A 26,483-nucleotide genomic window follows, 5' to 3' on the forward strand; every position below is an offset into this window, starting at 1 on the left:
CTCCTGCTGGTGATTATCATAAGGCAAACGACCACCAAAACCAATTAGGTTCCCAGAAAAATCTTCAATGTTTTTTTCCTTTTTATTTTTTCTTTAAAAGAGCCTATCCTATAATGTGACTTAACATACTACACAGTTTACATCAATTCGATACTACTTCATTTGATGTAGACTATAAATTATGTTGTAGATACCTATGTCAGCCTAACCATAACCCTACATCCCTGAATTTTTATCAACATTTTATCAACAGATATTTTCACCATGGTCTTTGATTATTGTCTATTTAATTCTTTATTTCGTTTTGAATTCCTAAGGAGCCATATTCACTGTTGCGTAAAACAACATTTTAACACTGAAAAGTGTATTTTTTCCTAAAGTAATGTCCTTACTAAGGCTGACGGAGGACATGCTAATTTCACCATGTTTGTAATTTAACTCCTATATTAAACTCCTCCGTTATTGTATATATTTAACCTCAAATGACTTTGTGCAAGAGAAGGCTTTAACCGCCTTGAGGTCAGTGTGAGAAGAATAAATCAGCCTGGTTTGTATTAGTTAACACGTAACTGTGTGGTGGTTTATTGAATTCATGACACTGTTTACATCCTATATTATTTAGTATTATTTAGATTCCCACCATGGCACATCACAAAGACACTACGTCAACACTGTGACGTCACTGACATGTAAAACCAAAAGGAGAGAGAGAGAGAGAGAGAGAGAGAGAGAGAAAAAACTTCACATACACCTTGTAGTCATATAAAAGATATTCAACAGTAATTGTTACTCCATTGTCCTTCAATGGAATGGCTGTTTGGGTCTTCAGTCCTTCTAACGGCCACATTGCACATAAATATATTCCCTTAAATAAAGCGGCGAGCAGGACAGCACGCCGTGTGTGTGTGTGTGTGCGTGTGTGTGTGAGAGAGAGAAAGAGAGAAAGACAGAGACAGAGAGAGAGACAGATAGACAGCGAGAGAGAGAGAGAGAGAGAGAGAGTGAGTGAGAGAGAGAGTATTATGGTTCCGTCTATCCCTGGCTGATACGTTCCGTTCTCTCTTGAATGGGCGAGAACGTTCAGCCTATTGAAAAATCTGGCAGTTTATTGCTGCCTTGCTTATCGGCAACATATAGGCCTACACATCTGGTAGAATATGACTTAGGCGCTTTTATGAATCAGTCGGGTCCACTTTTCAATGCGGCATAGGCTACTTCCAATCCATCATGCAGCACATAGGCTATTTCAATAAAATGTCAACTTTTACAGTTGGTTCACACGGTGGTGTTGTATTTTGGCGGAAGAAGAACGTGAGAATAACACGCGAACCAAGTGCAAAGGATTTTTTTTATTTAGCCTATAAGTGCTGCTTGGTGTGCCGAATGTATTATTATTATTATTATTATTATTATTATTATTATATTCTAGTTCTGTGAGACCTATTCTTATCATTGTGCAGGTGCCAATGTGAGACAATGAGGCCAACGGCTTCCACAAAATTTCAAATCAACTCCCGCACATTGCGCCCTTGAGTTGCTACCCAAAGAGTGCAGTGCGCGGGAGTTAATTTGAAAACTTAAATTATGTTCTAGGACTACCGGGTAGCTATGTCCCGTTACCGATAAGCATGACCACAAAATTAAACTGCCACATTTTAGTGCCATACGAAAGCGAACGGAACGTGCCGGAGCTGCGGCGTCCAGCTCCGGCGTCCACCGGTCTCTCGGAAGTAAAGGGCGATGTTAAAGACAGAGAGATGACTTTGATACAGTTCAGCAGACTGGATATTGTCCCGTCATTCTCTCCGACAACAGAGATGGGGAGAAAATAGTCCAATAGACCAGGAAAGAGAGAGAGAACTATTGTTTGAGTTCCAGGGCCCAGACATGTTGAGGCCATCCTGTCCGTCCTTTTGTCTTCTTATCGCCAACTGATGATGAAGATGATGATGATGAAGAAGAAGATGATGTTGTCTTCAGGACCTCCACCTGGAGAAAGAAGACACTTTTAATATTCTTATTGTCATTAAGTGAGTAGTAGTAGCCTAATAGTGGTGGTAGTAGTAGTAGTAGTAGTAATAACATTATTATTATTATTATTATTATTAGGCTATTATTAGTGTTGTTTCTGTTCCTGTCGTTGTTGTTATCATTAATACAGTGTAAAATATTGTAACACTAAATATGGCAATATTGACAACTGGAACAACATCAATAACATAACAAGATGAACAAATTGTTCCTGAACAAAATGTCCACTGTTGGTCGGATTTCCAGATGAGACTCCGTCAAACTGCCAAAGCTTTATCTGTTTCTCTAGAGAGAAGCACCGTGATGGACATAGCAGGTAGAAATCAAAGCTTTCCTATGGTAACACAGGCATCTGAAAAGATCAGTCAAACACTGAAATAGTCGACATTGTCAACCACAGGAGGCTGCCTGGGGGCTGGATGGAAAAAACATTACACAGCAAAAACAATACCTCTATCTCACAGGGGTATCACGTCAATACATGGCAAAGTCCGTGCACCTAATATCATTCGCCACCAAAACTATCCAATTTCTGACTGGTGACTGTCAGCTTATTATGTTTATAATTCTAATTATGATGATGATGATTATTGTTATTATTATTACTATTATTATTATTATTGTTGTTGCTGTTGTTGTTGTTGTTGTTATATTATAGGCTATATATTATATTACACTTGGTTTCCAAATAAACTCGTGGTGATTTTTGCTTAATCTTAAAACTACCAGATTAGGATTGATTTAGACACGGGTACGGTATTTGACTTATATGTTAAGTCACCTACTAACTGTATGAACTAGATGTCTGGAGAAAGGCTAATAGTTAAATCTGGTCTACATAACCTGTGGACGTTTTAAGATGGTGTGACTGAGCAAAGTAAGCTTAACATAATGGGCCACGCACTGAAAGACAATAGTAGCCTAACTATATTCTAATTATATAATAATAACCAGATTACGGGCAACACAGAGACAATGATTTAGACTGATATATATTTCACTTTATAGCCTACTAGTATTCTTTTCTTCAAATTCTAATTCTTAGCCTATTATTGATATTCATACATCTAAGAAAAGCCTAACGAGGGACTAGGAGGAGAGTTGGAAACTATGCAGAACATCAGTTGCATCAACTTGTTTGTAACCAGTTGAAGTGGCACTGTGTTAATGTGCATTGTCCCTATCAAATAAACGAATAGGCGGACGGCCCAGCACTTTGTTCTACTGTACAATACAACAGCCATAATTACTGGGCTATCCCACGTAATTTACCAGCTGCCAGGACAGGATAGGCTACTCAGGATCTTAACTAGTGCCGATACGTGATTTTTCTCTTGTAGACCTATAGATAGAACGTCACCTCAAGCTGCTCTCAAAAATCTGACAATTTAATGCTGCCTTGCTTAGCCTATCGCAAACATAGCCTAGTTCCATCATAAAAGGTGATTTGACACCTTTTCTGAATCGGTAGGATCTACTCTATTCGGCATGTATGGCTAATCCACCGAGCAGAATATAAATGAAACTTTTAGAACTGGTCCCCCTGTTAGCAAGCCATAAAACCATTTAAAAAAAAACAAAAAAAAAACCTTTTGCCTAAGTAAAGTGCTGCTTGGTGGATCATTTATATGCCGAATTTATCAGGAGACCTCAGCGATTTGAAAAAGCTGTTTATTCGTGTTCCACCAGGCATGTAGCCTACGTTTGCCAACAAGAAAGGCAACATTAAACTGCCAGATTTTTTAAATAGAATTCGGGGTGGCTTACTGTCGTTACAGGAGAAAACGTAACGTATCGGGGCTACGTCTGACAATAAAGATCGATTTCATTGGCGTAAATGCAATCTGAGATAATTATAACGAAGATATCCGCGGATTTATTGATTTTAAATTTATTCGACAGGTGAAAACATTGCAGTTGTTCACTCCGGATACTAATTACAGAAAATGTAGTGTGTCAGAAACCTGCTTTTATCACTTTAAATCTGGATAATAATATAGAAGTCTATTCAGACCACAAGCTGATGTCCAGATTTTACTGTATTTTATTGTAATTTTGTGTTGCACTGTATGGTATTGTATTCAGGCCGCGACATTTTTCTATTTTTCATTTCTATTCTTATTTATTCTTTATTTTCTCAGGTAGTCTCACTGAGATGATCTGCGTTTCATCAGACTTGAGAACAAAAAAAAAAAAATACTAGTAAAAGGTAGGCAATAACATAGAAGGGGCCTAATATAAAAGACAAAAAGAAAAAAGTTATATACCAACCCGTTTTCTCTGTTTCTGAAAAGTTGATGTTACAAGGTTTCTGCAGGACATCGATTGTAGTAGTAATAATAATAATGACACACATGGAGCCATATATATATCTATAGGCTATATATGAACCACACGGAATTGATTTTACTAACACACACCGAAGATTATTGATATCGTTCCAATTTAACAGTAGAAAGCGTCCTGGGCCTAAATATTAGAATATGCTATATAATAACACTTTACCTGAAGCGCATTGTTATGAGTTACCATCAGATTATAATCCCATTAGAGGCATAGATAATCTTTTCTTGCAATATAATCATCAGACAAACATTTAGAAATTACATTCAATTTAATGTTATTAATTATACAGTTGCCCCATGAAGTATTCAACCCTCTAAATTTTTTTCAGCCTGTGTTTATTATATTATGCTCTGATTATAATAATTATCATGCACTCACAATGTAATTATAATGTATTTAAAATGCTTTATAATGCCGTATGAGCGCCACATCGACTAAAGCATTACCCAACATTTTAACAAACCTATAGATTTTATAATTTTTTTAGACCTACAATATTCACGAAAACCCTATAGTATGTTTGTTTTTTATTTTACTATTTTTACACATATTTTAAAGATTTCAGCAAACTCCTGCAGTCTAAGCGTGACATCAGTTTCCAATTCCAGTCATTTGTCATTACAGAGGTTCAGGCTCTCTTAGTCTACAGCCCACACATCACCGAAAGTAAAACCACTGCCAATGTCTTTCCTAGAGGCTGACTATCCTTGTCAGTCTGCTAAAAGCATCACATGATGAAACAACTACTGTAAAACAACTAGCCTAGGCTACTGCAAATCCAGCCTATCCTGCACATTTCTAAACGTCATCATACATCACTTGCTATTGTAGGCCTACCAAATGCCACCATGCACAGAATGACACAGCAACAGAAATAAAAGCAGGGTTAGTATAATTTTTTGAAACATTAACTATTAATGTTGATGGAAAAAGTCGGCTATAATTCAGCCATTTGCCTCCAGGTCATTTAGCAGTGAGCAGAAATTTAGGTCAATTAGGCGACATTTAGGTCGCCTAATTGAAACTAATTTTACAACTATGTTGAGTCTCCCTGCTCATCTCATGAATAATTCAAGAAGAAGATTTTCTATAATATTAACATTTAGAATCAGTTCCCCACTGCACTGTTACCAGATCATCAAAACCTGCATGGAACGAAAAGGGAAAGTATCTTCTTTAAAATAGGCTACATACTCATATTTGAACGTCTCTGACATGGATCCAAAATCCAGCAGCACCTTGTCCCTGCCTTCGTAAGGGTTGTCTGCGCTTCCTTAAGTAGATGTTGGGCAACCTGATGATCAGTGTAGTACAACAAACTATATGGTTCATATAGGTGACAAATAAATCCACATCAAACAGACCTGGAACCAACCTCAGTTAAAATAGGTGACAAATAAAATCCACATCAAACAGTGGATGGAACAACACCATTATGTTACATACTAGGCCTATATGTTATACTATATGGAATATTATAGTATGCATGTTATACTATAGTGTATACTATAGTGCAATGCATATGGAAAGTTGTAGTAGCCTATATATAATACTATAGTGTACGTATGTTATTCTATTGTGTATTTATGTAAAACTATAGTGTATTAGTGTAATAGGCCTACTATAGTGTATGTTGTTACTATAGTGTTTACTAGTAAACTATACTACTACTACTACTATTATAGTGCACCTAGTGTATCTGTGTTATACTATAGTGTATATACTGTAGTGGGCCTACTATAGCACCTATAGTAGACAGTGTCCCTAAGCTAAAAATGGTGAGTGTGTATTTTAATCCAGAGCTGTAGCTTTATGAAAGAGTTGACATGAGTTATTAACAGGACTATATCCTCCTATTTACTAGTGATTTTAGGTTGAAACGTGGGGGAAAATGGCTTTCTGGCTTCAATTAAACTCCATACTCCCTATAGGCAGCGAGTTAGTTAGGCTACAGACAGGAAATAACTATTGTATTGTATTGTATTGTATTGTATTCTATTTGATTATATTCTCCATACTTCCTATAGGCAGTGGGTTAGTTAGGCTACAGACAGGAAATAACTATTCTATTCTATTCTATTCTATTCTATTCTTTCTATTCTATTCTATTCTATTCTATGTGCTCATTTATTATTTGTGTCTACATGTTATTTCTCTGTTGGACTAAAGCATGGTTTACATGTTAGTCCTGTTTAGCTTTAAGATGAAGATAAAAAACTTCATATTTTTCACTGTCACCTGCTGTTTAATATGCTGCGAGACAGTGGGTTTTGGTTATACAGCCTTTATTTGGTGGACTCCACTATGGCTTTCACTATATGAGATGACTGTGAGGCAAAACAACAAACTGGTAGTCTTGTTAAAGCATGTAGAAACATCACAGGAGGACAAAATACCAGCATAGGCCTGATCATTGTCCTGGTACATACTGGTACTAACACATGGACTGTGTATGGCTTAGTTCTGTTTGTACCCACTAATGTAGTGGTAAGTAAAAGGAGAGTACACTATAACCTCCAGTCTGTGAAAAAAAAACAAAAAAAACATTAATTTATGCTTTTTCCCCTTAAAACGCTATCGTTATATAACTTGCAGCATTTTCATACTACTAATTATGATGATATATACTATGAATTAACATATGCATTTATGCTAGTCTAAAGTCTAAAAGTCTACAAGTCATGTAAATAAAAAGGTGAGTTTAGGTGAGTTTAAAGCTCCTGGTTGTGCTTAATAATAAATCCAGAACAACTGTAGGAGCCTTGTGAAGCTGGAGCCAACGGATATGGGCAATATAAGCAGAGCGGGGACCAAAACTATGTAGATAATATAGTGGGCTGTAAGGAAGAAAACCATGAAAACTAGTGTTGCTGGTAATAATAGTAGTGGGTCTATATGGCTGACCCCGGCCCCTCCTGGCTCCAAGCCATCTGAGGATGGCAACCACTAATACAGACTTCTGACTCTAAGTCCCCCTGGATGATATCACCATCTAAACAGTCATTGGTGTTGGATAATATACTTTATAATTTTGACTTAGTGCCTGTATTATAATGTAATATAGCACAACTGTAGAGTAAAATAAGCGTTTTGGCCATTAACATCCTGTTGGTGACCACTGAAATGCTGTTGTTGTTGGTGAAGGCAAATGTCCACTCTGTCCATTATGATAAAGAATTGGAAAATATATTTTTCTGTCTTTCATTAGTTTTTTTTTTTCCTTCTTTAAATGTTTTCCCCAAATAAAGGTTATTTGCTATCTCTCTGCTTTAGGCCTACCAGCCATTTGCTTATATGTGTCAGGCATTCCAGCACATAAAATATTTCGCTTTTTTTTTCTTCTCTCTGGGTATTTTCTCTGTATTTCACCCAGCCCGGTGTCTGTGTTTCACTGGGTTTACCTGGGCACCAGCTCTATAGCCACATCAATCAGTTAAGGAGAGAAAATAATGGTCATGTAATCTTTTTGGAGTTAGTTTTGTAGGCTACATGTAAGCCTATCTGACAGCCTACCATTATAACTAATGTTTACTTTAATGCTCCTATAGTTATGAGTGTTGGGCTATTTCTTATTTCCTAGTTATTTCAGAAATTTTACTGGACAATGATAATTTAAGTTGACAGTGTGTAGATCGTATGTATACTTTATAAAATCTATGTATTGTTAGACCTAATGTTTTGCTGTCGCTTCTCTTTCCATCCAGACTAACGGCCTATGGCACACCACCATAGCCTAATAGCCAAAAGTAAAACAAAACAAAACAAAAAAATACAGAAACCAGAGACTGTTTTATATTTTGAATGCTGCAAGTTATATCCTTATATATTCGTGGCTAGTATATGAATCTCAGTCAAATTATAGGGATAGCTAGTAACCACAGGCCTAAACTCTTTGACTATCCTTTCCTTTATTTTTTCGGTAGCCTATGATATTGTAAAAAAGATTTCGTTATATAGACTACCACAGAAAGAATCGATGCGACTGTTTTACACCATTCTAACATAATTTCAGTGATGTTTTCTGCTCTCATCTGGTCTGAGCCTTTTTGGAGGGATTTTAGCATTATTTTCATTGGGTTATCCTAGACCCGATATGTTCCTTTTTGTGGAGAGGACGTTACGCCAGTCTCCTTTTAAAAACGTGGCGATTTAATGCTGTCTTGCTCATAAATTTAATAAATTCCCAGAATCTTCTGGTAAATTCAGCATAGAAATAATCCACTAAGGAGCACTTTGATTCAGTATGGATTTTTTTTTCTTTGGGAATTTGTTCACACTGTCCGCTACCGCCCATCTCAGTGTATTTTGATGGAAGAAAATCGTGGGAACCATAGGCGAATGAATTCTAAAAGCAGAAAGTTTACACTATTGAAATAAAGTTCTGCTTTGTAGAATAGCCTGGGCTATATGTATGTCAAATTGAAAAATGTTGAGTCATATTTTATAAATTGCATAAGTTTGCCGATAAGCAAGGTAACATTAAATTGCTAGATTTATGAATGGAGTTTGGCGTTATTTTCTCTCCCATATGCCTACGCGAGAGAACGGCACGTATGGCTCATTTAATCAATAAAACAGTAAGTAGGAGGAATGTTGTGAATGTTATTGTACTGTTTCTCTATTCCTCCTCCATCCCCTCTGCCTTCGGACGTATTTTATCACCACTGGGCCTAATGCAGGCTAGTTTTAAATTTAAAGGGTGGTAAACTATGACCTCCAGTCCGTAGGCTAATTAGCCTATTATAAGGCAAACAACCACAAATAGAAACAAAAATCAATTAGGCTATATTTCAGAAAAGCAATAATCTATGCATTTTTCTCCTCACAAAACCATATTCTCATGTGGATTGCTGCGTGGTAGCTACTGTATGGGCTATAGGCCTACAGTGAATTTAAGCCATGAATATTCATGTCAAGAGTTAAACTCTATTCTATTCTATTCTATTCTATTCTAAATAAAAAGGTGGGTAAAGTGAGTTTAAGTTGGTTTAGCCTCCACTACATCCCTGTTTATCAGTCCATCACAGAAGAAGTAAAGTAGTAGCCTCTGCTAGTCTAAATTGTTTTGCTGCTTTCTCTCTTCCTCCTGTCCTCTTTGGCCTGTGCTGCTTGGTGAATTTAAGTAGCCTATCCCGAATTGAAGAGTGGCTTCTTTCCTTCAGAAAACGTCTTGAATATAGGCAATATTTTAAGTGTGTGCTTCGCCGATAAGCAAGGCAACATTAAATTAGCCTACCAGGCCTTTTAACGATTTCTCCACACGAGAGAGAACGGGATTGCCGCTGGGTTTACCCCATCACTTGTTTTGAGAGTGTTTCAGATAACCTACGGGCTTATCAGTCGTTTTGCGAGTGTGTCAGATATCACTTATTTTGAGTGTGCCAGATATATCTTTTTTTGTCAGCGTGTCAGATATAAAGCCCATAAAGTGCTCTTACCGCCTCTCTCTTCCTCCGCTCCTCCCTGGCCTCCGTCTTCTTCAGCTCGGCCTTGAAGGCCTGCGTGTCTCCGTGCTGCCCGTCCTTGTCCAGGATGTCCATCAGGTAGGAGATGTAGCTGGTGGCCAGCCGTAGCGTCTTGATCTTGGACAGCTTAGTGTCTGCCGGGACGTTGGGGATGCACTCCCTCAACTCCGCAAAGGCCGAGTTGATGCTCTGAGTCCGCCGCCTCTCCTTACGGTTGGCCGTAGGTCTCCGCTTCACGGTCCGGGTGTGTGTGTGGTGGTGGTGCATGCCTACCGGGGCTCCGCTCACCGAGATCCCGGCCCCTGGGACCATCCCGCCGGGTCCGTAGTGGTGATGGTGGGGATGATGGTGGGGGTCCAGGCCGCCGGTAGACCCGCCGCTGTTGCCATGGTATTCGGGGCTGTAGCCGGGTGCGAGGCCGTACTCAGTGGGGGACATATCCGCGTGGCTGATCAGCCAGCTGGTGAAGTATGGAGGAGCCCCGGTGTCCTCGTGACACCGACCCGCCGCCGCGTGCAAAGAGTAGTGGCTCTCGTGGTGGTGCATGACCGGGTGGTGAGGGAAGCCCGAGACCAGACTCATAGTGACACACACATACACATACACACGCACGCACTCACACACACACACACACACACACACACACACACACACACACACACACACACACACACGTACGCACGCACGCGCACACACGCACGTACAGGTCCGGTAGGGATGCTGTAGCAGTGGGCTTGCCTTTGCAGGTCAACGGTCCAGTCCAGATGTCTGCATGTTGAAAAGTGTCCTCATCGGCGCCTTGTTAATGGCACCGAGAGAAACAACCCGGGACCCAGTTAGTCCCACTGTGTGAACCAGTATCCTAACTAAACTAGTCAGAGGCCCTGCAGGCCCGCAGCTGTTTCCTAACAACCCCTTTTCCTCTCAGATGTTCTTCTTCTTCTGTTAGAGAGTCACCGTGCTTATTCCTACTCTCCTGTAGTCCAACTTTTTCTCATCTTCCTCTGTGTGTTAATAGGCGACAGACTCAAAACCGTTCGGCAAGGCAGGACCAGTCTGGGCAGGCACTAGATCAACACTGTAGTTCATACTGAGCTATGGTAAAGCCAGCACGCCTGTATACAGAGGGAGAGAGAGAGAGAGAGATAGAGAGAGAGAGAGCGAGCGAGCGAGCTTGATCTAGGCTACTACTACCGGGGAGGGAGCTGTGACGTCACGACCTCCATCAACCAATAGCGACAGCCCCAAACCCAGCCCTCTACCCCCTTCACTCTCCTCCCTCTACAAGGTCTGTTTACTTATCCTTAATGTCAATGGGCCTGCTAAGTAGGCCTGCTGGCGCAGACACACACACACACACACACACACACACACACACACACACACACACACACACACACAAACGATTATAAGGTCATGAGTGGAATGAGATTGTCTGGAAGTTATGCTTTAGGCCTATACTATATAAGGTGTATTTTACATTTTACACTATTTCAATGTAAATATCATATTATTAGTTTTTGGTGTGGTTTCCATCTCAGGATAATGAGACAACCTGACCAAATTAACCCAAATTTCTCATAGAAAAACAACCTCAGCAGGGCAATATTTTTCTTCTCTTCTACACTCTGAAATGCTGTGCTGCTTTTGAGTTTTATTTTGGAACATGTTAAATTGTCATAGATACATACATTAGCCACATAGCTAATGCATTTAAGTGTGTACAAGGCCAGGATACACAGGCAGCATTTGGAGGTAATTTCGCCATTAATTATGATTAGCAGCAGGTTTTTCCTGGTGTTTATGTTCATGCTAGTCCACTTTGTTCTCCATATTGATTAGGTCCCAGTTCACCAGTCCTTATCTCAGCTCAAGCCTATATTGACCTCCTCCTCAAAATGTTGACTTTTTCATATATTTTATATATTTATGAATTCCATCTTCTGTTATGTTGAATTCATTGACCTGTATTGCTTCACCAAATGTCAAATTTAATATATGTTTTATAGGCCTATGCTTTTATACTGAATTCAGTCTTGCTTTGGAGACGTACATAGTTTCTGTTAGGTCTGGAGAGATCTAGGGGTCCTTGAGGAAGTTTCAGGAGTCCTAGAGGGGGCTCCAAGAGTTCTTGAGTGGATTCCAGGGGTGAAAGAATAGTTTAATGTCACTATAATTTGATTCACTAGAAATGGGTCTATTTGGGTCTATTTGGGGTCCTGTGACATGAAAACATTTGAGAAGCCCTTGTATAAACTGGCTGGAGGGCCATGGGTGTGTTTCTGGTGGGTCCCATAGGACTGTGTACCTCAGTTTGGAGTGGAGGAACCACTGGCCCACATAGTTTCAGGTGACACACTACAGACATACAGACACATACATATACACACACACTATGAACAAAAATTTTGCTCTGATACAACACATTTCTTTAATTTCTAATGCAGCCTGCTATTGCTAGTCTGCACAGTCAAGAATCTATTTTTATATATTTTTGCTGTAGTTATAGCCTAGTTGTAATATCAAACCAAACCAAAATGTAAAGCACACACACTTTTTATATGATGATTTATTTTACATAGGCTATATAATGATCTCTGGTCTCTCTATACATAAGATACACCAGAGATCAATATGTATAATCTGAAAAATATATATTTATATTTTTCTTCATTTTGTTTTTTTTTTGCTTAATTGAAATTAAAAGAATATGTATGATTTAATATTTCACATAGATTAACAATATATGCCTGATTTATTAGATTATATAAATATAATATATATATATATAGATATATAAATACAAATTCATAGCAATTGTGTATATATATATACATAGGTTATATATAACATTTTCTATTAAATATTATTGTATATAATTTTCTATTTTCTATTAGTCAATAGCTAAAACAAAAATGAAGCTATAACTAAGAGAGAGTGTTTCTACAACACAGTAAAATACTTTGAGACTACTAGTAGGCTACTATTGTCAAAGAAACCTATGGTTAGACTGTGATTTATGCGACATTTTCACTAGCTGTAGTACTTGCAGTAGCCTACTTTGTTGTCGATTCAAACATCGCTCGTCAAATTCAATACAACACTCTTAAACCAAAGGCTGAAATACGTGAGACTGCACAGAAAAACATATTGACAGAGGTGAGAGAACAGTGCAGCACACAATAATAATAAAGAATAATTATTTTACATGTTCCAGATTGATCTGTTGTGTTACTCGCTGAAACGTCGATAATTATTATAAAACAAGCCAAATGATGCTTCTACTTGTCATATGAAATATATGTCAGTTCTTATAAGTTAGCCTAGTTGTTAGTTGTTGTAATAATAATAATAACAATAATAATAATAATAATAATAATAATAATAATAATACTATTAGTGGGCCTTTAGTGTCATGAAGCCGCCAGTTGTGGGTTAAACGTTATGAAAAAAGTACAAAACTAATATTTTGACTGGTAACAGTGGTAATCAGCCCAATGAGAGCCGACATCACAGTCATCTACATATCCAAGGCTGTGACATTATAACACAAGGATTACAAGATAATATGGCCACTATTTAAAATAAATATATGCAGGCTAATAATTTAGCTTTTTAGATTGATTAATAATGTTTACTGAACATGAATAAATGTAGGCCATGTGAGCACCGGGGCAAAATGTCAGGGCCGGGTCGGAGCTGAGTTGACGGCCGGCCTGCCGACTTCCACCGGCTGGCGAGAGGAGGAGTCCGCTGTCTGTCCGGAGCTCAACTAGTCTGGAAATTGGCGTTTCGTACACATTTCAAATGACTGAAAAATACCTCTTTGGTTTATCATATATCGTCACAGCCACTGTACAATGACAATAGGCTATTACTGTTTTTATTGGTAGTTATATCCATATCCATAAGGTTGTCATTTCCAACATATTAAAATCAAATACTCTTTCGTTACCAAAATAAATTACAGCTGAAATTGAATTTGAACTAAGTTCAGCCTTGTTTCTAAGAATTAAAGGAGAGAGAGAGAGAGAGAGAGAGAGAGAGAGAGAGAGAGAGAGAGAGAGAGAGAGAGAGAGAGAGAGAGAGAGAGAGAGAAAGATTGTAGAGCAGACTATGTGGTGGTGGTGGTGGGGGGCAACAAATCAAGTGACAACTAACTGGATCTAACCCAGGGCTGTGGGTCTGGGACAGGGATATAGCAGCATACAATATTTTGTGGAGAACTGAGGGCCGCTCGCCGTTCCATTTTTTTCCCTCCATGCTCACTCAATAACCATGTTGGTCGAAGACGCATCTGAGTTTTGGAGAGTAAAGAAACGAAAACCTGATCATGTTGAGTGGAGAAAACTCATGGATAAAAGGAGACAACGTATTAACACTGGAGAAGCTTTTGATTGGTGGAGAAAAGTGAAGTTAGAGAAAGCATTTTGTACCGATGTGGACATAGCATTACTCGACTTTATTAACTTTACTTACTTCTTAAATTAGCTTGTTTCTACTCAGCTATGTTATTTGTGTTAGAATCCTTTATTGAGCTGGAAATTCAAGTAAATTATGTGCCGATGGGTGAAGTAGATAGATTTGTGTGCAGTGCACCTGTGGCGCAGTTACTGGGAGTATATCATCAATAGGTGTGGAAGGGGCTGGCGTCAGTCATGACCAATCAAATCTCTTTTCCTTCCTTTAAATGCAGTGCATCATGGCGCACTGACAATTTTTTGATGAACAAAACACCTCCCAAGAGGAAATTGATGTCCTTGTGTGGGAATTGCAGAATTGCCACGAGTGAATATATGGCACCTTAAATTAAACTAGGATGCTGTAGCAGACAGCAAGGGTAGCATATATCCCCGAAATTCCCCAATCCTCGAAGGCCCCATAAGTCAAATGTAATAAAAAAGCCATTCAATAATCACACAATAAGACTCCAGGGTTAATCTTCCCAATTATATTGGTTGTATGTCCCAACTATTTTTATTTCGCCAAATAATAAAATTTTTCCTTCTGGGCTAATCTAAAGTTTTATTTTAATTTTTTTATTTTTATTATTACTCCTAAACACTCCAAAATGAATGGATATAATCCTCTAGGGATTGTCTCCCCAATAATAAAGGGTATGTACCTTAACTATTATTTTAACCCTCAATAATAAATTTAACTAATTAAATATAGCCGCTAGCGGAGATGGTGGGGTTCATGCCAATACAGCAGCCAGAGCTGAAACGTGTAAATTTGCATTAAGATTACTGTCAGTTTTGTCATATTAGGCTGTTGAGCCATCAGGCCCCAAGCTATCAAGTTCTGATACTGAACAATGTAATAGCAAGTTAAAAGGTGTCAATATCCAACTTCGTATTGGCTTTACTGTGTTTAGCTGTACACTCAAAATGCTGCTGTTGGGCAAAATGTGGTCGAATCTGTATGGAAATTGGTTTGCATGTTCCACATAAGGGTTGGAACATGATTACCAACTTTCATAGTGATTGGTGAAATTCTGTTTGAGTTATAAGCCAAAATGTTATAGGCCACGCCCACTTTCACTAATGATGACCAAACTTCAGATTTTGACTAGGACATGGTCCTAGAGCATGTGTACCGAATTTCGTGCAATTTCACCAATTGGATTAGGAGATACAGTTTTCTGGCCTTTGTGGCGCCCCCTATTGGTCAATATTTGAATGGCTTTGTACACATGTTCATTCATTATATGTGAACATGTTGTTTAAGTTTCATGATGATTGGACCATCTATCACAAAGTTATGACAATTAAGCTTATAGGCCACGCCTCCTTCACAACTTTAAGAGTTAATATCTTCAAAACTACAGTAGATATCAACAATCTATTAACAAAATTTAAAGAGCGTAGGACCATAGATGCTACTGACCAATTTTGGTGGTAATCGGTCAAACGTGTTGGAGGAAATGTTAAAAATGTGTTTTTCAAATAATTCAAAATATCTCAAAAATTTTCCAGGCGACCCTCAAGGGTCCTTATAGCAAATTTGTAGAGTATGGTTAGATGGACATGTGTACCAAGTTTCATGTAAATCGGACAAACGGTGTGGGAGATACAGCCCTTTAAACCTTTTAGTTTTGACCTTTAATTATAGCGCCACCATCAGTCCGATGGGGGTCATATATCTTGTGGGTCTAATTGAAGCCATACTAGACCATGTTGCAAAGTTTCATGGCTCTAGCATTGACCATCTCACGGGAAATTGAGCCCAAATAGAAAAAAAATAAAAATAAAAAAAAGTACCAGTACAAAAATTAATTAATTAATTTATTAATAATAATCACAGAAAGTGCAAACTTCATACAAATCTGCATAATTGCCTGAACAATTCTCTTGACAAATTTTAATACAATATAATGCACCATTAGTGAGATATGGGTCCAAATAGCATGGACATGAATTTAATCAGTTAATTAGTTATAATCAATTAGTTTTAATATTTTTTTTTTTTTAAATTAGTTTTAATCAGTAATATAGTTATAATAATCATAAACACATCAAAATCAATAGAGTTCTTCCTCTAGGGGTCATCAATGTCCATACCAAATTTGAAAAGATTCTTATAAAAACTGTTAGCGTTCACACGAAGGATCTGCGGCGGACGCGGCAGCGGCGGACACGGCAGCGGGTGGGGTGAATCCATAATATCCGCGAAACTCATTTCGGGGATATAATTAGCTTGGCAAATAACACATTTGGTGTCTGTGTTGCTCTGGTCCTAGGAGAACTGTTGCCCAATGTAGCAAACGGTTTAATGATATTTCACTCAGGAAAACTCACGTATTGTTATTAATACGTTTATAAGCAATCTAAGCAGGTGGAGCTGGGGAGGAGGGGTGAACAAAAGCAGCAAGACTCATGACAGCAGACAACAGTGGCAGAGTGGCAGTCTGCAGGGCGAGCTAGACAGTGAGTATGTGTTATTTAAAAGACTGACATTAGGGTGTGTAAATGTTGATTGGTTCACTTGTGAGGGCGCGCTGCTGAGTTAGTCCAATCAGCTGAAGACAGCCAGCTTGAGTTTCCTGCTTGAACTTATGTTGCTCATTAGGCGAAGAGCCAAACAACAGTTGGCAGCGCACTGTTGGGACAGTTGGGCTACGGGAGGAGGGCCATCCACCAGCCAGTCTCTGATATTTATAGAGGAGGTGGCCACCACAATCCGTGCATCATTGCGCATACTGACAGTTATTGGATGTTAATAATTCAACCACTGCCACATATGTATATAGTTAGACTGAATGAAAATGTTGTATCTTATTTTTTCCAGCTTGCGCCTTGCACCATACGCCATTGACCTGGTCTGAGCAGGCACAAATCCCGTTTATCCTTGACATCAAAATTGCACTGCGCTGCTTGAACCTTACTGACACACCCCCTATTGTGCCTCTCCTCCCACTTTGCCGGTCAAGTTCACAGCGACTCATCAAAATGTGTTCAGAATCCTTGGAAGACCTCTTCAGTGGTAAAAACTTTGATGTAAAGATGGTGGAGGGGGCACCCAAACAGCCACATGGGCCACATGGCCACTACCTGCAGGTGCAACTGGGCATGTCCTGTACAGGCCTGAGAGCATGCAAGCTGCTCATCTGGGTCCCTCTCAGTAAGTGCTGCTTACTGTCCCCTTCAACAAAAATTGTGCTGAGTCTATTCCAAGATTGAGGGCACACATTTGGGGATTAACACAGGTGGCACATCTTCAAAAAATTACAAATATTATTTTTATTGTAATTAAAGATTTGCTATCAATATTGTTTTTAAGATGTGCCACATGATTTGATTGCCAACAATGTGTGACTTTTAAAGGGAGAGAAAGAGTGAACTTCTTACAAACAGAAGGTGCTAGTGACACAGGTCAATAAACTTAGATCATTGTCAGTCCACACCTGTCAGTTCTGCCTCTTCTGGTACCAGAAGAGAAAACTATAGCAGATATGAGCAAGACTGACAGCGTAATACAGGTATAGGATGCAGATGAACAAACTTTGGCTACTTTCAACTTCACACCTTCAGAAAATGAAATTGATTTTTTTTTATCATACTATCATACATGTTTTTGATGTGCCATGTGTATTCATCCCCAAAAACATGTTAAAAAGTTCTTTGTTAACTATTAACTGTTTACTAAGACAACAGTTCATTTACTGTTGAATGTTCAAATTAATCATGTTGATTATGAATATATTTTCTAAGTTAACATTTCATTGCATACTTCTAACATATTTCATACTTGCAGGATTATGATTTGCATATACCATATATATCCACATTAACTTTCTCTCACAGAGCAGGTACATACAGTGAAGCCCCTGTCAGCCATGACCTCATCACCTGGACGGAGGTACTCCAGCAGTGCCAGCGGTGATAAACTTATCCCTACTCCTTCCTCCATGAGCAGACAAGATGAACATTATCAAACTGCAAGATGCAATTTCAACTGGTGTTGTGAGTATAATAATGGCTGATGCACTCCCCCATTGAGTCAAGGTTCCTGGGCTTTTTCAGAGGGGTTTTTGAACAGATGCAGGTGGTGTTGGATACTGCTCTTTGAAGCACTGCGGCATTGTTGCTATGGTATGTATTCCCTCCAGTTTTCTTCCATCAGAAGAAAACTGACTTGCTTGTTTACATCAGCTGAGTGCTGGTCTTAAAGGGAGAGGTGCATGGTACTGGAAAGGAATCCTTGTGCAGTGGTTGTGCATTTGTCCTTCAGTGATGCATCTACTGTCAGTAATGTAGTCGATATAGGGTATTTTTATCGATGCATCAAGCCATCGAATTTTGGGGCCATCCCTAATATTTATATTTTCATAGCTGGTTAGCTAATGTATTGAAACGTGGGTGGTAAAGCTAACTGCTAGCTGTAGACTCACTGTGTTCAGAAACTGGGGAGGCAGACCAATCTGATTATTACCAAATGACGATGGAATAGACTGGACCAACTGTCCTAATTAACATGCACCTAGGTAGTCTTTAAAGCTGCAATAAGCGTTTTTTTCTGACCACTAGAGGGTGACAGAAACTGCAACACATTTGTAAATAAAGCACAGCAAAGCTGCTGGACAAAGGACAAAACTAGCTAAGGACTGTGCACAAAGGCTAATAGCTAAGCTAAACATACCTACGGAGAAGTGTAGCTGGTTACCAGTCTCGCTTTGCCAGATTTTTCTCCCATTGAAGGTTACATGTCCCACAATGACAAGTGAAGAGGTAGGTAGCAAGTTTACTAGTTTAACAAGTTTACTCGTTTGCTTCATCGATTCCGCCATTACGAGAACTTTTTTCAGGAATGGGAGGGGTTGAGGGCCGCTTTTAAACAGTGAGGGAGGAGACAAGCTAATTTAAAAAAAATGAAAAGCTACTGAATGGGCCAGGAGGAGCTTCGAGTCGGGCCGGTTTTTGACAACAAGCTTTAGAAAAGAGGTGAAAATAGCAACACAGCTGGCCCACGTGTGTGGATATTGGTTTATATCATTACGTCTCAAGGAAATCTCTCTAAGTGTTTTGTTATCTTGAATTAGGGGAGGGATCCCCTTCTGCCATCCTTTAAAATTGTGCACATACCAGTTGTAATTCCATTCTACTCTAAAACAACCAATTGGCACTACTGAGGAGTCTAAAACTCCGCTAAAACCGAAGTGCGATTACAAATTAGCCACAGGTAACTGGTTATAACTGCTGGTTTTAGGTCACAACTGGTTATAACTGCAGGTTGTTGGTTATAACTGATTATAACTAATGGTTATATGTTATAAATGGTTATAACTGATGGTTATAGGTTATAACTGGACTGGTTATAAGTGTTAGTTATAGATTATAATTGTTTTATACCTGATGATTATAACTTGTTATAGCCGCTGGTTATAGGTTATAACTGGTTATTACTGATGGTTAGAGGTTTTTAACTGGTCATAAATGCTGGTTGTCTTTCTTTTTTGTTGTGTGAGAGAGAGAGGGAGAGAGACCTAGAGAGGGAATGGGGGTTGTAGTATGTGTAGAGGAATTCCCTGCCTCTCAGACAGGAAGGCATATGATTTATATTTATTTAAGTGTTGAATGGGGGGCTGCAATCTATGTGTGTGTGTGTGCGTGTGTGTGTGAGTGTGTGTGTGCGTGCGTGCATGTATGCACGCACATATGTGTGTATGTATGTCGCCGTGCTCTGTGTAATCCATCTATGTGAATGGGAGCTGTTGCAGTAATTTAGATCGGTTTGTGTCTCCTGATAATGACACATAATTAGACTGTAGGTCAGTCGGTCAGACTCCTGATTTCACACACACACACACACACACACACACACACACACACACAGTCTTACTTTCTCTCTCTCTCTCCCTCTCTCTCTCTCACTCTCTCTCTCACACACACACACACACACACACATAGCCCTGCTACTCTGTCAGGTTTATTTATATAGAGGAGGTATGGCTGAAATCAGAAGAGAGGGTACACAAGGGGAAAAGTGTGTGTGTGTGTGTATGTGTGTGTGTGTGAGAGAGAGAGAGAGAGAGAGAGAGAGAGAGAGAGAGAGAGAGAGAGAGTGTGTGTGTGTGTGTGTGTGTGTCAGGCTGTGTGATGACGTGCAGGTACATTCCAGAGCAGCGGAAGTTTCTTTTCAGAGTGAAGTGCTGTTGTTGCTGCCTGGACTCAATTACAACTATACTGAGACGCTATACTCTACAGTCATCATCTGCTCACAATATCAGGCCAGTTTAGGGGTTACAAACAGCACATTCGGTCATAGTTTTAACTGTAACCAGTGATGTAGTGTTGATCATCATAAGGAAAATAACCACCAATATAAAAATAAAAATCAATTATACTTTAAAAAACATTAATTTATGCTCTTTTTCCCTTGGAAGACCCTATCCTCCTATAGCTTAAATGGGTTTAATAGTACTTATTGTGATGGACACAATTAATTTATGTTAGAAAGATTTACATCAGTTGAAAAAGTTGGTTAAACTGCAAATAAAAAAGGGGGTAAAATGACTTTTGGTGGCCTTACCCATCACTACATCCCCGATTATGGGATTATAGAATTATAAAGCTATTCTGGACTACATGAAAGTGCTGAAAGTACTCTTGGGGAACACTTGACTTCAGTATTATGAGGTGGCCATTTTGGATGTTGTTGAATATATTTATGTTGACTATGCATGCAATCCTGTAACCCTGATGAAGACTATTACAGCCCCAAATGTTGGTTTTTAATACTAAAGCTTCGTCAATTGTTCTCCAAAAGTAGCTGAATTTTTTCATTCCTTTCCACCTTGACAAGAATAAAATTCTGGGGGAAATGTTGAATACTTTTTGACATCAGCACAAAATATTGGCTATGGGCAGCTTCAGTCCAAAAATATCAGCATCAGCCTTCAAAAACCTGTATCGGTTGAATTCTAGTATCATGTCATGTCATGTGTAATGTCTCTAATAGGCCACTAGCTAAAAGCTGTATATTTCAGGTAAGTTTATGCAGACTAAGGGAGATTTAAGAGACTTTTAGTATTTATAATAAACCCCCACCCCTACCCTCTCTAAATACTATGGACCAAACTCCTGTCACATCTAGACCCACTAACAGACTGACAAAAGTTTGTCTTCTCTGGAATATTAAACATCACACAGAGAAATCAGATCTGCTTTTTATGGACTGGCCATATTGTACCATTGTTTTATAAACATAAAGATAAAGTGAGATTAAATGAAATTGTATTGATCTCCATGGGGAAATTAGGTAATTGCAACAGCAAATACACACTATCTTTAAATTTGTCTATTTTCAAGCAAAACAATTTAAAAAGTATTCAGTACTCTGACTTTTATTCTTGTCAGGGTGGAAAAGCCTCTGAAACAGCATTTTCTCATGCATACTTGTGTGGAATCTGATCAAAATGTCTCATTGACAGAATCAATTCAGGTTAAGGGCTTCCCATAGACAACCAGTGTACTGTTGATCAATTCTACATTAAACATGTAATCAATCAAATTGCATAATATCCATCATATCAGAGATGGATGACATTGACTGGACCAGATCTGATTTTTCATATTGGCCCAATATACTGTATGAGTAAACTGTTGTATTGGCCTAATCCTACACACATGGAACATAAGTGCAAAAAAGAATGCAACTACAGATGAAAATAATTGTGATGAACTGATTTTTCCAATTTCCTGTAGTCTAGTGCAGGGAATTATATTTTTATATCAAATAAAACCATCAAAACGAAGGATTTTCATCACGTCATTTTGTGAACTCGACTCTTAAATTATCAATTATATTCACTATGAAGGCAAAGGGTAAATATATCATCATCATTGGCTATGAAGAACAAGTATGAAACAATGTATTTCTGCAAAAAATATTGATAACATTTTGTTTTGACTTGACATTTGTCATGATTTAGATTTTTGGGGGGTTACGTCAAAACAACAGATATAGGCCAATGGAAATATGTCATACTGTATGATAATATTTTGCAGTTTCTCACACTTTACAGGTGATGGGAAGTTGGGAAATAGAAGGCTCCCGTCATACTGAAGTATAAAAATTTGTAGTTTCCCATGTTGAAAGAGAGAGGAGGAGGGTTCTTGGATTCTGTGTTCCCAGAGGAACAATGTGTGTGCGCGCGCATGTGTGTGTGTGTGTGTGTGTGTGTGTGTGTGTGTGTGTGTGTGGTGAGAGATTCAGGGGAGGAAATACTATGGGAAGTAGGCAACAAGTTTTGGCCTAATATTGACCCAACTCCTATTTAGCCTCCATTCCAATAATGGGGTCAAATTGACCCAAACATCACTGCAATATTAATATGCTAGAGGGGCTGAAAATGGGATTTTTTTTTCGTGTTCATTATACTAATTAAGGCAAGCAGAGAAAGTATCATGCTGAAAGAAATATCTTGAAATGGTAATTTTGACCCACAACATAACAGGAGTGCTAAGGCATTAGTAATTAGGTGTGTTGGCTCAAAAGCAAAGTTCAAATAGTTATGGCATCAAGAAAATGACATTACCAAGCTGAATGTTGACATGGAGCAAAAAATGGAGTGAAGAAAAATGTAAGCCTTAAGGTTGACATTTTCAACCCGTCAAGTCAACCCCTGGGAGCGGAGGCTATAGTCATCTTACTGATCTCTGTCAATCTATTGATCTGATGTTTAGCCTCCAGCCTGTTTGTCCACCTATGAAACAAAACTGTGTGGACATTGTGTGTGTGAAGTGTGTGTTTCTGCCTTGTAAGAGTGTGTGATGTGTGTGTTTTGGCTCTGTGACGGTATATTAAGTGTGTTGTTTTCCCACACGTTGTCAATGTACAGTCTCAGCTTTCGTATCTCTAAGGTTTCAGCCACAGTCCTTAGGACAACAAATACTAACTTCTCACTGTTTCAAGCTGAGCTCTCAGTTTTACAAAGATGCTAATCCCTCAGATTAACTGTCCCTTTGGTCTCTAAGAAGGTCTAGCGGTTGTACATGAATGAAGGGAGACAGGGAGAGGTAGAGGGAAGAGGTGGACGATACTGACCATATGGAGAGGAACTGAGGAAACCAGTTCAGTCACTCTTCTGGTTGAAATATGATCATTCAGTCATATGGGAATAACAGTCTGAACAACTTGACGGTTGGAATTGTTGACTAGGAAACGTTCACATGTTCAAACGCATGTGAAGCTGCATGTCATGATTGAAGTTTACTGTAAACATCGGTCGCTCATGATGAGCTTTTTCACTCTTAACACACATGAACTTAGTGATGATACATTTGAATTCATGTTTTATAGTAAACCAAACATTGTAATGTCAATCAAAAATCCAGCCAGTAGTTGTGTCCTGCTGTGGCATTTTAAAGCTTTTCTTTAGTGAAAACTAGTGGCACATTTAAAGTAAAATGTGGTCTATTGGGGATAAAATAGCCACTATTAGCATAAATATGGATTATATTGTTAGTGATTGAGGTAGAGATGATATTTATGGGTTACTTTTGCATACATTATTTTTTGCATTTCTTTAGATGATAAAACATGTCCTGGGGACAAGTGACTGAAGTGTATTGTAGGATGTAAACCATATCCCACACCAATATGAACTGACCGCAATGTGCAGGGTAACAGTAACAGAAGATGTCACATTTGTTTTGTTTTTTTGTTGTTTGTTTTCAACAGAGTTTGGTTGTAGTACGAGCCTTCCAGTTTTGTCTGAATTGTGGAATCAAATCGTCTATTTGTCTTTCTTTCTATCATTGTGTCTTGTTGTCCATGCTAACGCTAGCTCAGCCCAGCTGACTACATTATGGCGATGGTCTCAGGTTAATGACAGGTTTACTCATTGTCATGGCAATGCTGACAAATTCCATGGGTCAAACCTACAAATGTGGCTTAAATCGAATCAGAAAAGATCAGATTTCATGTGTTTTTTTGCTGTTTAGACTTTAGAAAAAAAAAAAAATCTAACTTGTAACAGATATGTGAAATATAACAGATTTAAACTGCCTGTTTGAAGATAGATCATGCATGTTTTTGTTGACTGACACTTATAGATGCAGTGTGAATGTAGCTTAAGTCTACGTGTAACTCTTCACCTTAATCCCATGTGCTCCTGAAACACCTAAAGTCCTTTATGCCCACATGAATAACCAGCCGCTGCTCATATAACACATCTTTCTGTGTTGTGGGGGATTATTTCAGGGGAAATTTCCCTGTTTTCGTCTGGAGGGGAAATATCCCTGTTAAGCCCCATAGGGCCAAGGTGTCAATGTGCTCACCATGAAGGTGATCTGAAAGCCTTTTGTATTGACGTATTTAGTAAGACTAACATCACATGATATGGCTAATGACGCCGTCACATTGAAAATTTATATATATCTCAACAGTCAGCTCGTCAGGGCCGACTAATTTTCAGATTGACCACCAATGAATTTTAAACTAATGTAATTAGGTAATGAATGTTTATGAATGCCCAAATGTGTCCAAAAGTTGTGGTCACTTGGGCCTTGAGCAGGACAATTCATTTCACAAAATGAAAAACTCCACCAAAAATGAATTAAAACTATTGTACACAACAGCTGTGTAGTGTTACTGCCTGTACCACTACTTAATAGGGATGCTAGTGTGGCAGATTGGCATTAAAAAACTTCAAACACACAGGTATGTTGACACTTACATGTTAGAATGTGGTAATGTTGCGAAAATAGGGTCAGGTGAAAAGGTAGGGGAGAAACCTTTTTACAAGCTGTAATATATTAGTATATGATATACAATATTTCTTTCAACCATGCATTGTGATTGGATGAGAGCTGTGACATAAGTGCTTGTAATATGAACTTGTACCATATAATTTACGGTATAACAACGGTATGAATTGGATCAATTAAGCAAAGATGTTTATTGCTCAGCAATGGGTAAGTAGGTTTTTGTTGGCAAAGGGGGACAAAATAAAATAATTAAAACCTAAAGCTACTGTAAATGTTAGAGTTCCTACGGCTGCAGTACACCAGTGGTGCTAATAACCACCGTATAAAATGACATTCCATAAGTTATTGCTTCACTAGCAAAGACCACACTATGAGATATATTTAGGCAGTTTATTGAGAGAATGAGGGGTCAAGGATGAAGGGATGAAACAAGGGCTTAGGACGGATGGATCAGGAGTTGAGGATGAGGGGATGAATCGTGGGGTCGAGGGGTTGAGTAGGGGTAGAAGAGGTCAGATGAAATAGTGGGGTCGAAGATCAGCCCGAGGAACCCAGGGAAACGAGACTCATGGTGGGGGCACCGTCTCACTGATGGGGAGTCCTCTGGTTCCATTATTTCACTCAAAGAGAGCTTCATGCGCAGAGAGGAGCATGGGCTTTTCAAACGTCACTGAGATTGCTGCGGCTGTAGCTGTGGTAAGCTTGGCCAAGAATTATTACTGTATGATCAGGAATTACTTGCGTGGAAGCTGTGCAAGCGGCCATGATACAGAATGAGTGGCTGGAGTATAGTTACAGGGATCACACATAGCCACACCTCCGTCTCAAGCTAACAGAGGTCTGGAGTAGAGCATGGGCCTCAAATGCAACTGCAGCAGCAGTTGTCACTTAAATGTTGGAGATGATCATCCACGGAAAGCTGCTGAGAAGCTTCTATTTGGCAACCAACGCCTACACTCTCAAAAAAAAGTGACATAAGTACTCCTCTATGGTACATTAATGTTCCTTACGGTACAACCTGAGTTGTTTATGGAACAATAAGCAAAGCTGAAACTGCCGTGCTGCAACTGGACCGCAACAAGTTTGGATACGCAAATGGAACGCATGCTGTGAGCTTCAGCAAAGAACATAGCTAAAGTCCATTTTCTTAAGAAAATTCCAAGAACAGTTGACGTTAGTCCATGAGGCCAGTGCTTGCTTCAAAGCAACCAGAGGGCGTGTGTGCGTGCGTGCCAGGCAGACCGTGTGTGTATGTGATAGGCTAAAACTTTTTTCTATCTTAACTGTTTTATAATCAATTTTTATTTATTTTCTTAAATTAGTAGTTTTAGTGGTAGATTGATATGTCTATTGATTTCAAGTCCCAAGCCCCCCCCCCCCCCCCAAAAAAAAAAAAAAACGGCCAGAGGCTCACTGTAAAAAAAATAAA

The 26,483-nt window shown here is 38.8% G+C and overlaps 1 protein-coding gene and 1 pseudogene across 1 annotated transcript; one reads left to right on the forward strand and one right to left on the reverse strand.

The window, feature by feature from the left end:
* Positions 1 to 1,851: 1,851 nt before the first annotated feature.
* On the reverse strand, positions 1,852 to 10,424 carry hand2 (heart and neural crest derivatives expressed 2). The gene is made up of 2 exons (XM_071902761.1): positions 9,816 to 10,424; positions 1,852 to 1,989 (listed from the first exon to the last, which is right to left on the reverse strand). Exons 1-2 carry the CDS (start codon positions 10,422 to 10,424, stop codon positions 1,861 to 1,863), a joined length of 738 nt encoding a protein of 245 aa, XP_071758862.1. The 3' UTR covers positions 1,852 to 1,860.
* A 6,923-nt stretch (positions 10,425 to 17,347) lies between these two features.
* Positions 17,348 to 26,483, forward strand: part of LOC139914432 (uncharacterized) — an 84,000-nt pseudogene continuing 74,864 nt past the window's right edge.

Source organism: Centroberyx gerrardi, chromosome 3 (assembly GCF_048128805.1).
Source record: "Centroberyx gerrardi isolate f3 chromosome 3, fCenGer3.hap1.cur.20231027, whole genome shotgun sequence".
NCBI classification, from domain to species: Eukaryota; Metazoa; Chordata; class Actinopteri; order Beryciformes; family Berycidae; genus Centroberyx; species Centroberyx gerrardi.